A 16,568-nucleotide genomic window follows, 5' to 3' on the forward strand; every position below is an offset into this window, starting at 1 on the left:
CCTACAAGCTAGTCAATGCTGGGTCGGAGATTCACAGACCAGGGCCAATTATTGTACGTCTTTATTTTGAAACCATGCAGTGATTGCCCATGTTCTGTTCCTTGCTATGTGATGCAATGCTCTCTTCCCATCACACCCAGCGCCAGGGTTAGAATTGCATGCAAGGCAGTGGAAGTGAGAAACAGTGTCTTTATCCTGCATGTCTGTATCAAAACACATAGGGGCATATTTATACTCTGTTTGCGCCAGATTTGCATATTTTTTTACGCAAATCCAGCGCAAACTTAACTCCATATGGTTATATTTGGAGCTAGACAATTCTAGCGGCAAAATATTGGAGTTAAAGTCATGCCTGCTGAAAACTACCTTGCGTCAATGAGATGCAAGGCAGGCGTTCTGGGGCAAAAAATGACTCAAAGGCCCTAGTGTCTATTTATCCTCCTGTGCAAAAATCACGCACGGGAGGAGGAGGGCCTTAAATAATGGTGCGAAGCCTGCTTAGCACCATTATTTAAACCCGTGGTCAGGGCAGGCGTTAGGGGACCTGTGGGCCTTTTTCCTTGGCCAGAGACCATGGAAACAGCCTACAGGTGCCCGTCCCTGCCCCCAGGGACACCCACCCGCACCCACACCTGTAGAACACCTAAGGATGGGGGATCCATCCCAGTGAAGTCCAGGTAAGTTTTTTTTTTTTTTGCAAAGTGCCATGGGGGGTGGGGGGGCTAACTTGGGCCCCCCTACATTGCACTGTGCCAAATGGCCATGCCCAGGGGATTTAAGTGGGTGGTATGGCTTTTGTCTTTACTTAGACAGGAGTCATGTCCATGGAGGTTGTGCGTGGAAATAATGACGCTAATCAGGTGAGAGTAATTTTTTTACTCTAACCTGACTAGCACCATTCTTTCACGCACAACCTCCAGTTTCCCCTATGCCCCCACCCAGTTAGCGTCAATACTTTTGACACTAACTGGGCCTTACCGCCGGCTATCGTCATAGCTTAAATATGAAGCTTGGCTGGCATCTAGGAATGGTGCTAGCCGGCGGTATACTTTTTGACGTAAACCTGCGCTAACGCAGGTTTGCATCAAAAAGTATAAATCAGGGCCGTAGTGCGTGTACTTGGGGGCCGTTGCCAAGAGGCAGTCCAGTTCTGCTTTTAGGTATTGCATGGACAATGCATGCGCTGTCTCTTCAAGACATGTAGTTTACAGTTAGGGGGTACAGTCCACCTATGGTTTACTATTGGTTAGCTACACCATTGGTTGCTTTTACTTCACTTCTATTTGGCATGGCATGCATGCGTCTTATCATCTCTCCTCCCCTGAAGCACGGATTGCGTACTTGTTTCTTTCCACAGTTGCCGCTTTCAAAGCTACTTTTTTCTTAGTTTTGAAGCAGTCCACGAGTGCTTGTGTTTGCAGGCACTCCCATGTCCCAGTTCATATTTCTTATTTTCCCTCCCAGCAACCATCCTCCATTGCTACTTCTATCCCCTCACTTCCTGTCCCTGTTTTATCATACCCTCACACCCATCCTGTCCCATCTCCCTTCACCCGTCCTTGTGTCTGTTTCATCTCCCCCATCTGCTTGTCCTTGTTCTGTTTGTCTTATTGCCTTTCCCTTCCCTTTGTTTTGCCGGTGTGTTCTTGTCCATGGCTCTCAGTCTGAAGATTTTGATGTGTTCCTCCTTTTTCAGATCTTTTCAAAGCCAAGAGGACAGAAGCAGTGCTCTCTGGCAGGGAAGAGAGAAAGTTGACCCGCACCACACGGATGCTTTCTTTGCTTCCACATCCTGGCAGTTCGTCCACTTTTACCGCTTCCATGGTACATTCCCCATTTGTCTCATCACCACATGGCCACTCTAACAGTGCTAACCATCTCGTCGTCTGTGTATCCTTTGTTCTCTTGAACAGAAAAAGCATGGGGTGAAAGGGGAGGGGTATATTGAAAAGGCCCATGTTACCTGTAAACACACTTAAGTGAAAATACAGCATTGTGCAAAGTATTAGATGCTGTGCGTTCCACAGCTACAGTGAACACATATACCTTGCTTACAAAAAAAATCCAGTTATCTTGTTTTATTGTTACAGGCAATAACTTGCACTCTCCCTGTACATACTTGTCACTGTTTTGTAATAGTTCAAAACAGCCCAGTTGGAGCACAAAAGGCGCTCATCCCGAGAGGGCACACAATTGGAGGTGTGATTATTTACACTTTTTACTGATTTACTAGGAAATGCCAGTTTACTTTATGCTGAGCTGTGTGTTTTAGTCATGCAGTCACGTTATTTTTTTGAGAGATAAAAATGTCATTTTCATCACAGTTTAAAATCCTGCTTTTCAGAGCATTTCATCATTTTTAGATTGAGCCTAGGCAACGGCCTGCTATATTCAGTAAAATGACTTTGCTCCCACCTGCTGCTTACCATAAATTGACTCCAATGTTGCTCTTTTTTGCTGCCTCCTAACTGGTTTGCGCAGCCGATATGTCACTTCCGTTCTTACCTGAGGAACACCGGCCAAGTACAGATTAATTCCTCTTGATTAGTGCCCCTTCACTGCATGCAGGTACCATTGCTTCTAAGCCCTCCCATTTCCCCTGCTCTCTTTTTCTATATAAATGCAGTGGCCATCTTAGAAGTGGGCTGAAACCTAGAATTTGGAGTAAAATAGTTGTACTAAATGAAAAAATCTACTGTTTCTAACTAAGTTTTATAACATTTCATGAACATTACATTATTCTGGTAGTACAAGTGTTATTTCCATTCGACATAACACTATCAAATTCAATGCACATATTTGATTTAGATTGACTGCTTTCAAAACACGATGGCTCTTAAATAATTCAGCTTTTATTTTTTATGATGTAAACATATGGATTGCCTGTGGCTGATCAAGATTGTGCAATATTCTGAAGTCATCATGCCGCTTCCAGAGTGCCCTGCTGCCTCTTCCTGTGTGGCATGCATCCGGAGCTGAGAGAAGGGGTCTAAGTTCAATTCCTGAGGAATATAGCTTCTACCACGTTGATAGGCGGTAGGTCAAGAGTTGTGGTGTTTTGCATCCCTTCCTCCTGAAACTTTGCAATCCTTCCTTGGCACGTGCTCTGCTCAACCTACCGGGCCCTTCCCTTCCTTTCTTTTCGGGGTCTGGACATGGTGACCATGGAAGGGCCTCTGGCCGTGCTGGGTGAGTGCACCTCTGGAGAGGCAGTCCAGAGCCAGAACAGTAACTACACTGTGTTTGTTTGCTCATGGGTGGGCATGTGATTCTTAATCCTAACAGCCTCCTATTAGTTGTTCCAACAAGCATGGTGTGGCCTAGGTCTGTGCCCACGTCTCTACAACTGCTGTTTTGTAATGCCTCTTTTTGTTGGACACTGGTCTCGACTTCACTGATGTCTTCTGCACTTCTGACACTTTTGAGGAATTATGGCTATTTTGGATTTTTATTTGTACAGCACAGGAGGCCCGTATTCATGATAAGCAGCTGCCACAGAGCTTCCCACTGATTACACTCGAGTGTAACATTCTATGGTTTTACTACACTGCCTTGGACAGTAGAACGGAAGTTAATTTTTCTATTAAATGGCAAGGCTGAAACAAAAAAATATGACTAAATACAAAAACAAATGACTTATAGCACTATCAGGCAGTGCTTAATGGGCTGGTCTGACAGGTCGAAGTGTGGTCTGCTTTTTGACGCAGTTCATGGGCCTGTTTAATGGCCAGCTAGGCTGTTTTTTTTTTACACTACAACACATCTCGTCCTTGCACTTCCATCAACCCTGTCATCTCCCCCCAACACATTTACTGCCCCTCTCCCTCACACTCCCACTACCCCTTCATCTCCCAATCCCACTCCCCCCTCAACACTCCATCTCCTCTCTATACTGCTTACTCACACATACTAACTTTGTGTACCTCCCCAGAGTGCTGTGCACTGGTACACCTCACCTCCCCCCCTGCCCCTCCCACTCATCCCTCTATCTCTCTCTTTTGTTCTCTCACCACTCTTTCTCACTCACTCACACACTGTTCCTGCCCCTCTCTTGTGGTTCACTTCAGATCTTCAAGCAGTTTCTTTCCTGTGTGTCAAGGTTCCCATCCCTCAAACCCACACTCTCCCCTTCTTCTTAGGGTGTCTTGTGCATACACAGGCGCTCCCCTCTCTATGCGCATGTTGCCTGCTCTCCCCTTATTTTTTCTCTTTCTCACACACTTTCTGCTCCCGTCTCAAGTTCATACACCACTTCCTGAACAAACTACCTATCCCTCTCTATCTTCCTTTCTATCTATTCTGTGCAGCTCTCACCACTATCTATTCACCATGCTGCATAATTCTATTACACAAATAGTATAAATAAGAAATATGCAATGTAGCTGGTATATACATTTGTACAGTTCAAGGTACACTGCCCAGTCCTCATTGTGCGTGGGCCACAGGGCCACAGGCCAAAGTCCAAGGCCCCACGTGTCACCTGCATTAACACAGAGAGAACACTGCAGGGGTATCAGTTGGGAAATAGGCAGGCACCTCAGGGGGCCTGGGGGGCACCTCGGCCGGCAGATGGAACAAGACCACTGTTTCTGGAGGGGGCAACATGCCTTGTGCTTGGTCATGGGGAGTGCAAGGCCACAGTCTCTCGAGTGGGTGACTTGCCCCATGATCTGGAGAGGCCAATATGCCCTGTGCTTGGTCCTGGGGAGTGCAAGGCCACAGTCTCTCGAGTGGGTGACTTGGCCACATGCTCTGGAGGGGGCAACATGCCCTGTGCTTGGTCCTGGGGAGTGCAAGGCCACAGTCTCTCAAGTGGGTGACTTGCCCACATGCTCTGGAGGGGCCAACATGCCCTATGCTTGGTCCTGGGAGTGCAAGGCCACAGTGTCTCGAGTGGGTGACTTGCCCACATGCTCTGGAGGGACCAACATTCCCTTTGCTTGGTCCTGGGGAGTGCAAGGCCACAGTCTCTCAAGTGGGTGACTTGACCACTTCCTCTGGAGGGGGCAACATGTCCTGTGCCTGGTCCTGGGGAGTGATAGGCCAAAGTCTCTTGAGTGGTTGTCTGACCCACTGGTACTGGAGGGGTCATCGTGCTCTGTGCTCTTGATCCTGGGGAGACTGGGGTTGGTGGGTGTCTGACCCACTGGTCCTGGAGGGGGCATTGTGCCCTGTGCTCTTAATCCTGGGGAGGCTGGGGTTGGTGGGTTTCTTACCCACTGGTTCTGGAGGGGGCAGCATGCCCGGTGCTCTTGATCCTGAGACGACTGGGGTTAGTGGGTGCCTGACCCACTGGTTCTGGAGGGGGCAGTGTGCCCTGTGCTCTTGATCCTGGGGAGGCTGGGGTTGTTGGGTGTCTGACCCACTGGTTCTGGAGGGGGCAACGTGACCTGTGCTCTTGATCCTGGGGAGTTTTCTTGGGCCAGGCCGCACAGCAGCCCAGGGACACAGGACTGCATACTGTCCGCCGGCGGTGACAGCTGTTCAGTGGTGGTGCTGCTGCTGCTGGTGGGGGGAGGCTCCAGCCCATCCCCTGCAGCCTCGGATGGCTGCCACTTGTGGTGGTGCTGCTGCTGCTGGTGGGGGGAGGGTCCAGCCCATCCCCTGCAGCCTCGGACGGCTGCTCAGTGGTGGTGGTGGTGCTGCCAGTGGGGGAGGCTCCAGCCCATCCCCTGCAGCCTCAGATGGCTGCACAACCATGGTTGGTGGTGGGGGCTCTGTCAGAGTCACTGCCCCAAGCCCCTTGTCCTTCCGCCTGCTGGGGCTGGCTCCTTGCCCTTCCTGGCAGCATCTGGGGCTGGCTCCTTGCCCTTCCTGGCAGCAGCTGGGGCTGTCTCCTTTCCCTTTCTGGCAGCAGCTGGGGCTGGCTCCTTGCTGTTCCGGGCAACAGCTGGGGCAGGCACCCTTTCCTTCAGGCTGCCTGGTGCAGGGTCCTTCACCCTCTGGACATGTGCCCTGGATCCTTTCCCACCACGAGTGGATGTGGTGACTACTGGGCCCGTCGACTGGTTGGCTGAAGTGTTTGCCTGGGACGGGGGTGGAGGGGTAGGGAAGAGGTCAGTGGTGGATAGGAAAAACTTCTTAGGGACATTGGGGTGGGAATAGGAAGAAGGTTTGGGAGTGGACTAAGAGGGAGTGGTTGTAGGAGGTGTCTGCTGAGTTAGGGTGCAGGTGCATGGACTGGATGCTGTTGTGAGGTGGATGGCTGTTGGGCGTCTGAAGTGCTCGCGTTTGTGTACTTTAGGAGGGGAGGACAGACACAGTGGGAGAGGACACAGGGGAGGTGTGCATGGCTGTTGTAAAGGTGGCTGCCAGTGAGGTGTGTGTTCTGCTAGGTGTGGCGGTGATGCTGGTAGTGGATGAGGATGTAGTGCGTGCAGGTGTGAGTGTAGACGGAACTGGGAGGGAGGTGGAGGAGGAGGAGGGGGACACAGTGGAAACTGTAGATGTTGGTATGTCTGCATCTGGATGGTGTTTGTGTGAGTGCCTGTGGGATGATGTGTGGTGCTTGTGTTTGCCTGTGCCACTCTTGTGTGTTGTCTTGTGTGCATGCTCGTCTGCCTGTGTGCTTGGGATAGGTTGGGGTTGAGGGGCATGGGACTGGGAAGAGGAAGTTGGAGGGTGGAAACAGGGTCAATGGCTGCCATCAGAGAGGAGGCCAGAGCCTGGATCGATCTCTGTTGGGCCACCAAGCCAGTGTGAATGCCCTCCAGAAATGCATTAGTCTGTTGCATCTGGGCTGCCAGCCCCTGGATGGCATTCACAATGGTTGACTGCCCTACAGAGATGGATCTCAGGAAGTCAATAGCCTCCTCACTCAGGGCAGCAGGGCTCACTAGGGGAGGGCCTGAGGTGCCTGGGGTGAAGGAGATGCCCACCTCCTGGGTAGCGGGCACAGGCAACACGATTGGGGGCTGCTGGCAGCTGTACCTGTAGCTGGGGTGGTCACAGAGGTGTCTGCCACCACCAGGGAGCTTCCATCGGAGGAGGTATCTGTCCTGAATAATAACTGGGTCACAGTTAAAATTTGGACATACAGGACAAATCTCACTGACCCATTACAAATTGACATCATGCATTGTACTGTTGTAGGCCCATTGTTCAGTTTGTTACCGGCTCCTCAGATTTCTACTGCTGCGGATGAATAGGAGATGGAGACATACCCCGTGTACAGACCCTGGTGGACTTGGCAGCAATGGAGGACAGGCACATTATCCTCACCTATAGACTTGACAGGGCCACAATCACAGAGCTGTGTGCCCAATTGGAGCCTGACCTGATATCTGTTATCTGTCACCCAACTGGGATCCAACCTCTTGTGCAAGTTCAATTTGTGCTCCATTTCCTGGCAACAGGTTCTTTCCAAGTGACAGTGGGCTTGGCAGCAGGAATGTCACAACCAATGTTCTCAATAGTACTGACAAGAGTGTTGTCTGCCCTGATTAAACACATGTGCAGCTACACTGTTTTCTCCCAGGTGGAGGATTTGGCCACAGTGAAGGCTACCTTCTATGCAATGGGACATATCCCAAACATACTTGGTGCGATTGGTGGAACACATATTGCATTTGTCCCCCCGTCAAAATGAACAGGTGTTCAGAAATCGTAAGAGTTTCCACTCAATGAATGTACAGATGGTGTGCTTGGCAGACCAGTACATCTCCCATGTCAATGTGAAGTATCCTGTTGGCGCCAGTCAGCATGGCGGTAAGTGTGATTTACCGCCAATGGCATAATGAGGGCCATTGTCATTTACAACACCAACAGCTCTAACACTTACAAATGCAAGACCTACTGCATTACAAATACTTGTTTCAAGTTGTAGCACTCCATAAGAGTGCTTGTTGTACAGAAGCTAAGCTGGAAGTAACAAAAGAAAGCAATATGACATGGCCAACAGTGACCGTGTCATAGCACTTTGTTTCTTTACTTTAGCAATGCTATTGTACAATATGACTAAATACCATTGACAAAGCCAATAGCTCTTGCATAGGTAAGACCTATTGGCTTTGAAAATGCTTGTTTATTTTAATTTGGCGCTGCAGCAACAGCCATTAAACTGCAGTGGCATACAGTGACCTCACTTCATGCTCATCGTAACCTATTTACAATATTTTAGCGCAGGGGAGCGCCAGAAGGCTTCTTGCTGCGCTGCCCTGCAATAAAAGAGCAGGAATGCACTTTTTCTATAAGATACAGCACATTCCTGTCCTCTTCCACTGGAGTGGCACACTATTGGCTGCTGTGTGCCAACGCAGGCACCTTTCTACCATGGTGCAAGGGTGTCTGCATTGTAGGAATTATTGTTTTTGTGCAGGAAGGAACACCTTCCTGCACAAAAACAATCAATGGAGACGTTTTCCTCCTATGGATGCTGCAGAATGCAGCATGCATAGAAGGAGGAACAAACTAGGAGAAATTAAGTTATTTCTCCTCGTTGCAGCTCCCCTGGGGAGGAGTAGGCTTTTGATGCATTCCCAGGTTTACAAACCCTTGTAAATCTGAAATGCTTCAAAATGTATGGGTGTTGCGAGGGAAAATCCATCTCAACGCTAACTAAACCCCTCTTTGATGCAGAGTAAGGAAATGCAACGACTTGCGCTGCTTTGCCTTACTCAATATCTCTAAGGCCATGAAAGGTCACGCAAAGCACTGGTGCATCAAAAAAAGTGACGCACCGGCAGCACCAGCCGCTTGTAAATATGCCCCATAGTTCTTAGTGAGTGGACTGTTTTGAATCCTGCTCCTTTTTGTCCTTATTATACATGCAGAAACTTTTCAGTTCTCAGCTTTCCTCCCTTGTCATTCACTCTAAATGAAACAAGCAGAAATCTGCTTGTTTGCTACTTTTATTAATTGTATGGTAGACACGGCCAGCTGAGAAGAATCACCCCTGCCACTTAACCTTTCAGATTTTACGCCTAAAAACACTCTCTCCTTGTGTTTATCCAAGCTGCCTTATACTAAGAATGACCATGCTAAAAGGGTGCATGCCGGGAGAAGAGATGTGATGAGTTGGATATGATCGTGGAGGGCGTGAGATTCAATAAAACAGGAAATCAGATTAGTTATTAAACTAATCTGGAGGTCGAAGAGTCTTCCCTGTGTTAGTTTGTCAGACGCACCGTGAAATGTAAAAATGCGAAAATGGGTCCAGTGTTTGGGGCAGAGGGTGATTGTTATTTCACATATGTTATTAGTGTTTATGAAAATGATTTAATTATTTCATTCTTTCTCATTGTGAAACCATTATTGAGTTAATTTGCTGTAGCTACGCTGACATGATACAATTCACGTATAAAATCATGCCTCACCACTTTTGTAGTTTACCAGCCACTACTGAATGTGATTGAGAATTGTATTTCTGTCACTATATTCAGTACTATATACATGCTATTTTGGAACAGAAATAACAAGACTTAGAAACTAATTTCTTTTACACACAAGCACTGCAACACAGAGAAATGCTCTTTCTTACTTACTGGTATCCTGATAATACATTATTTCAAATAGGACAATTAGGCCCATATTTATACTTTTTGACGCAAATCAGCGCTAGCGCTGATTTGCTTAAAAAAGTTTACTGCCGGCTAACGCCATTCCAACACGCCGGCTGGGTGCCTTATTTATGGAATGACGTTAGCCGGCGCTGCGGCCTGGTTAGCGTTAAAATAAATGACTATAACCAGGCAGCGGAGGCGTAGGAAAGACTGGGGGTTATGCGTCAAAAAATGGTGCAAGTCAGGTTAGAGTCAAAAATATTGGCTCTAACCTGACTTGCGCCATTTTTGACGCACAACCCCCATGGAAATGACTCCTGTCTTAGCAAAGACAGGAGTCATGCCCCCCTGCCCAATGGATATGCCCAGGGGACTTCTGTCCCCAGGGCATGGCCATTGGGCACAGCGGCATGTAGGGGGGCCCAAGTTAGGCCCCCCTATGCCACTAAAAAAAAATAAAAAAAATATATACTTCCCTGCACTCACCATGGGAGGGTCCCCCATCCATGGGTGTACTCCAGGGGTGGGCTAAGGTGGCAGGGAGTGTCCTTGGGGGCAGGGAAGGGCACCTGTGGACAGCTTCCATGGTCTCCCACCTGACCCAGGCGTTAAAAAATGAAGCATATCCGGCTGGGTGCCATTGTTTAAGGCCCGCCTCCTCCCGTGTGTCAAAATGACGTGGGAGTATAAATAAGGCGCACATGTCTTAGAGTAATTTTTGGACGGGAACGATTACCTTGCATATCATTAGCGCAAGGTAGATGTCCACGCTAAAAAATGACTCAAACTCCATGGATTTTGGCGCTAGACTGGTCTAGCGCCAAAGTATAAATATGGAGTTGAGTTTGCACCGGATTTGCGTAAAAAAATGACGCAAACCCGGCGCAAACAGAATATAAAAATGCCCCATAGGGGCATATTTATTTTTGTTTTGCCCCGAATTTGCATAATTTTAAAAAAAATGCAAATTCAGTGCAAAACTAACTCCACATTTATACTTCAGCGCTAGACCCATCTAGCGCCAAATTTATAGTTAGTCATTTTTTGGATGTGTAAACCTACTTTGTGTCAATAAGATGCAAAGTAGGTGTTCCCGTGCAAAAAATGACTCTATGGCCCTTGCGCCATATTCATCCCCCCGTGCAAAAATCACGCACGGGAGGGAGAAGGGGACAAAAAATGGTGCAAAGCTTGCTTTGCACAATTTTTTAACGCCTGTGTCAGGGCAGGCGTTAGGGGACCTGTGTGCCTATTTCCATCGTGGAACACCATGGAATAAGCCCACAGGTGCCCTCCCCAGGCCCCAGGGACACCCCCACCCATAACAGATGGACAGCGGAGGATGGGGGACCTCATCCCAGGTAAGTATAGGTAAGTACAGGTAGGTATTTTATTTTATGTTTTAAAGTGCCATTGGGGGCCCTGAAATAGGTCCCCCTACATGGCACTGGGTGCAATGCCCATACCCAGGGGACCCTGGTCCCCTGTGCTGGCCATTGGGGTGGGGGCATGAATCCTGTCTTTTCTAAGACAGGATTCACGTGGCATGGATGGTTTTAAGTCAGAAAATTACTCTAGGCAGGTTACAGTCATTTTTTTTACTCTAACCAGCCTAACGTCATTTTTTGGTGCAAATCCCCCTTCTTCCATACCGCCAGCCCCACCCGACTAACGTCATTTTTTTTTACGCTAGCTCACCCTTTGCACCGGCTTGCACAATTCCATAAATATGGTGCCCGGCTGGTGCACAGAAATGGTGCAAGCCTGTGCTAAACTTTTTGATGCAAAACTGCGTTAGTGCAGTTTTGCACCAAACAGTATAAATCAGGGCCTTACATCCTCATTACTAGTGGCCCGGTATTGGAGACGATAGTTATTACATTCAATAAAATCCAGCACTGAGGATGTTTGAAATCTACTAGGTGAGTTAGTTATTGGCTATTACGAGTTTGGGGGCAATAATGTGCTGCTAATTGCACTTAAATCCATCAGTTTCGGTACTATAGAGCATTTTACTTTGGTTTGATCTGCTGAAATGTACCTGTGGAAAACTTCCAACTTGCGATGTCCGCCATAAAACGTATAATTTCTGTATGTTTGGTAACAGGAGTTCCCTCACAAACTAGAATCTACTGGGATACTTGTACAAAGGACCTAACTGTATTTTGGCCTAAGTGGAAAGAGTATCCCCAGACGTGGGTCCTGTGCTCACCGTGCCACTGGATTCAACCTAGCCTGGCTGATAAAGGGTGATACCCTGAAACCTGTCCCAGGGAGGATCTAGCCTGGCAGTTCAGGCTGGACTGTTCCCATGGGGAACAGGGTCAAGACTGATTTGCATATGGCTGGGTCCAAACTGGGGTGGCGTGGTAGGCAAAGGAAGATGGATTAAACCCAGATCTGTGACAGGGGCTGAGCATTTGAAAAGTTTCAGCACTCCATCCATCATCCTTTTGTGTTGTTATACTTGTAAAAATTACCTTAGTGTATTTTGACTAAAATAATACGCACAGTTGCTTGTGTAAAAAATGGGTGACATTTCATTTTTACACCTGTTTTATTAATAGTGCCAAGTGCATGTGGAACACATTGATTTGCCCAGTCTAGTTTTTACATTAGTACTCTGTTTTAAACCCAGCAAGATGCAGATGTTAAAGTTAATATCTTTAAATGGGTCTTGAGCAGGTACATTTGTATCCATTGAACACCATGTTTACCACAAAGGGCTGATCATGGCAAAAAACAAACTCATAACCAGGGATAAATCTTAGTTGCCTCAGACTATATGCACTCCATTTAGGCCCGAACCTAAATATAGTGTGTAGACTAGCCACATGTGCATTCCAAAGAACGCTTGGGATAAACAATTTATGAAAAATTAATGATTAATCTTGATAAAAAATATTGTGTTGAAACCTTCGTCCAGAATCCATTTGAAAATACCGTTTTAACTGTAGGCCCACTGCTTATTTCTCCTATAATTACCGCTAAAAAAGAAGTTATGCTGGTGATTAATCTTGTCAAAAACAATGATTAATTATAAAAACTAAAAAGAAGATGTAATTTCTATATTTTAAATCCTTCTTTAAAAATCAGTTTTTTTTATTATGATGGGATTTTGTGATAGTTAGACAGACACAACATGAGAAAAGGCATTTAGGAGCTCTTCACATTTATATTCCTTCACACCATAAACTGTCTCTAGACAGTAGGAAAAATACTGTTATCATTGTCCAAGCTAATGATAAAATAATTGATCATCCTCAGAAGAAAGAAACGCTTAGAGGCTCAGTTGCATTTGAACCTGTGATTTGCACAGAGGTCTCTACAGCAGGTGCTTACCGCTGTTCACTTTTACCAGCCATTGAAATGTAAAAATAACCGTCTAAAACGTCTGTCATGCTTTTGTCCCTGTGTGTAATTTAAGTGTGGGCCACGTGAAACTACTACAAACTATGTTGCTGCTTCAAACAAACATTGCGGTATGTTCGAATTACAACAGCACTATCATTCTCGTACACTCATCTGCACTATGAATCGAGAAATGGCATTAAAAAAAATCAGCATTAAAGGACATGCAGCTGATCTACAGGACATTACAATTTTTGTATCAGTGGTCTTTCGCTGAGATTTTAAGCAATTTCATACCAAGTAGCTAATGTGGGAGCACACCCAAGATTTTTAAAGTCCATATTTCAGATTCTTATTACATTTGGATAGGATCTATAGCTTTCAAGCAATGCATGTCATGTTAGTGGTATCAGAGAGGAGTGCTGGTACGAGGTTGTCATGTCAAATCTTATGCGTTTAGTTTGAAGCCCCAGCATTGTAAGTTACCAGAAATATCTGCAAAGTAGTAAACGAACCTTAGCGTATTATTTATAAAGAGATAAAAAGATGATTTACCACAAATTTCTAAAAGAAGTACAAAGTTAGTACTGTAAACACTTTCATGATAATATTACAGAGTCATAGTTTTAACCCTGGGTTACAAGAGTAGGCATTTCGAGCAGTGTTTTAGAGGAGTGGCTAGGACAATCCCTTGAAAATATGGTGAACATTTGCTTTCAGCTTAAGGGGTATTTGCAAGATGTAAACGTGAGTTCAGTGCTTACTGCAGACACCATCTATGATCTGAAAAGCTTGAGTTCAAATCCCAGCAAGACAAGGTAAGCTTTCCATGTTTACAAGGCCAATTGAGTAACATTCAATTTTCGAATTATTATTTAGAACATTTAGAAACTGCAGAATGCAGAGTGCAGCGCTGTGTAAATACAAGTTATTTTTTAAATGGGTTACCCATGCTCTCTAAAATAGACTTAGAACATCCAAGTGTAAGTGATGAAAGTGTAGTAAGCACTATAGGTATGTAATCGACATATGAGGGTAAATCTGCACACTGCCTGTGTTGCTTTTGGTGAAAAGGTTAATAGAGTATATTAAAAAAGTGATAAAAGTGTGGGAAAGCAACCCTGTTGCCAGTTTTCACATGAGCTGTAAAGGATGTGAAGGCAAGTTGAAAAATCAGCTCTAAGAATAAAATATTGTCCGTTTTTCTAACTCTGCTTTTGCATACGCTGACTAATGTGCAGGTTGGCCACGTGTAAGATTGGGAAGAAAGTTAAGAATTAGTTTTTTTCAAGAATATATTTTACCTCCATATGTTTCTTCTAACAGGCGCAAGTTGCACGTCCCTGAGTAGACAGACATTGTGAATAAGTAAGTGATTCGAAATAATAAGGATTAGTCTAAGAAGTGGATTTGCCACATTTTCTTAGTGTTGACTAGACAAATTGGTAATAGATTCTTTTCAAGAGAGTCAAAGCATCCCATTTTCAGGTTATTCTGCAAATGGTTATTGATCCTTCCCAAATCCTCAAGGCTGGGTAAAGCGGTTCTGTGAACTTGCATCGGAAGGTGTGCAGGTGTGTCATGCCACATGTCACGTCATAGAAGGACAAAATCCCAGCCTCGTAGTCCAGGAAAACTCCAACTTTTTCAGGGTCATTGTCAATTGGTATTGGCGTACGATCCCCTTTGTGGAATGCCCAGTATTCATAATCAAACCTCTTGATGCACCATGATCCTCTATTCCAACCCAGACGGCTTGTCTCCGAATCTCCTTTCCTCTGAATGGATGGGTAAGTGGCCCCAATCCACCATCCTTGCCCAGCATTCAGCAAATCCACCTCCCAGTAATGACTTCCTGAACAGTAGGCATCCCTGCTTATTACTTGCCACAATTTATCAAATCTCTGTGGGCTGTTGGAAAACAATTTACTCATCCAGACATTGAATACGGTAAGACGATCCTCAGACAACCTCAGCCTGGGATGCATGGTATCAGGATCGAGAGAGGGTGATCTTGCATCTGTGGAGGAAACAAAAATAGCAAACAGAGATGACCAACTAACCAAGACAACATAAATGAACAAGACTAATAGACTGTAGGATAAGTCACTTAAATCTGTGGGGTTGGTTTCCCATCCGTTTTTTCTGACTGTGTACATAATGTTAATTAGGTTAATGACAACGGTTAATTGACGCAGGGCTTTTTCCTATGGGAGACTCCTCACATTGCTGGAGTTGCATCAGTTTAGCGAAGCTAGTCCAGCAATGCATGAGTTTAGTGCAAACAGATGTGCCGGAATTACTGACGCATCTGTGAAAATGTGCGTCTTGGAGCTCTGTACTGTAAATACAGTGCATCCACGGCATCATTAGGGGATGTGCGGGGAGCACAAGAAATCTGACACATCGATGATGATGCGTCAGATTCTTGTAAATGAGGCCCTCAGTCTGGAGGAGTGCATTTTCTGAGTAACGGTTCTTAGAACAGAGAGGACTTTATTTCCAGACTGTGTAAGTTATCCCTATGAAGATAGTATGTAGGGGGTGGAAAGGTCTTGCAACCTTCCAACCTAATCCTTAGGAATGTGTGACATGTGGAGTGGGTCATTTTTGCATTGATGTTTCTGGTGGGTACTCTGGTCTTATGGAACTCTGCCATACCAGTGTAAGATACGTTTTGCCTGTCACTTGTTGGGTTGTGATGAGTCTTTTACAAGCAGCAGTTGTTGTGGATTTGTATGTTAATAATGTGTGCTGAGAACAAGAGGTGTTCCTTTGGTCCAGGTGCTACTTTTCTGGCCTTAGGATAGGTGTCAATACATGTTTCTGGTTGAACTCCTAGCACCTCTTTGGTACCCTGTCCCAGGGTTTAATTCTAGGATTCCATATGATAGAATAAGTGGTTTGGGCACTTTCCAATAGTTGGAAGGGATTATTCCTTTGTCCCCCACTGCCGTGTTTTCCTGTTTTCAGTCTAATGTCTTATGCCCCAAGTATTCACACACTGATATTTTATACTCGGTCAGTTCCAAGACTATATTATCTTGTTTATTGTCTTGCTGTCATATTTTTACATCGGATTATAGCATCCATTGGAAGTGTCTTCTATATGGTTATTGTCCTGGATACCCATGTGCTAGTGTCTGCCGTTTTTATTGTCTATTCTTTAAAGGAGGAGCTGTCTTGTTCTCTTGTGTCTTTGTACTATGTCTATCCTTGCCAGCCTGGAGAGAGTCTTAGTTGGGCTTGACACCTGTCATTGTAGGTGAGAACTGCATAGGGCAGTCATCGTAGGAGAGTTTTGTGTGTAGAGGGTGATGATGTGTGAATGTGTGAGAGATCATAGGAGGTGGCATGGTATGAGTAGGAAGCCCGAATTCCTCTCACATGCATTTGAGAGCTGGGGGTAGTGGTGCATACCTACGTATGTGGTACAATGTATATGCATGGGTGAAGGGCCTGTAGAGCTTATGTATTTCAGTGTAGTGGGGAATGCTGGGGTATGCTAAGGGGTCTGATGCTGTGTAGTAATTTGTAATGGTGTTGAATGGAAAGGGTGTTTGGTGTATGTTTGAAGGGTGAACCGAGTGAAGTTGAGTAATTGTGCTGTATGGTGTAGTGAAGGACCTAACAAAAATACAAATACTTGTGTGGAATGTTGTGATTCAGCATTGGTTTGGTATAATGCTGTATATATGCCTCGTCTTATTTTTGATG

The 16,568-nt window shown here is 45.8% G+C and overlaps 1 protein-coding gene across 1 annotated transcript in view; it reads right to left on the minus strand.

Moving 5' to 3' along the window:
• Positions 1–12,039: 12,039 nt before the first annotated feature.
• The window catches only part of TRIM14 (tripartite motif containing 14), a 201,462-nt gene continuing 196,933 nt past the window's right edge, over positions 12,040–16,568 (minus strand). Inside the window, exon 6 of the mRNA XM_069237697.1 lies at positions 12,040–14,871. Coding sequence (XP_069093798.1) covers positions 14,336–14,871 — 536 coding nt within the window. The 3' untranslated portion in view covers positions 12,040–14,335. The remainder of the gene's footprint in view (positions 14,872–16,568) is intronic.

Source organism: Pleurodeles waltl, chromosome 1_2 (assembly GCF_031143425.1).
Source record: "Pleurodeles waltl isolate 20211129_DDA chromosome 1_2, aPleWal1.hap1.20221129, whole genome shotgun sequence".
Taxonomy (NCBI): Eukaryota; Metazoa; Chordata; class Amphibia; order Caudata; family Salamandridae; genus Pleurodeles; species Pleurodeles waltl.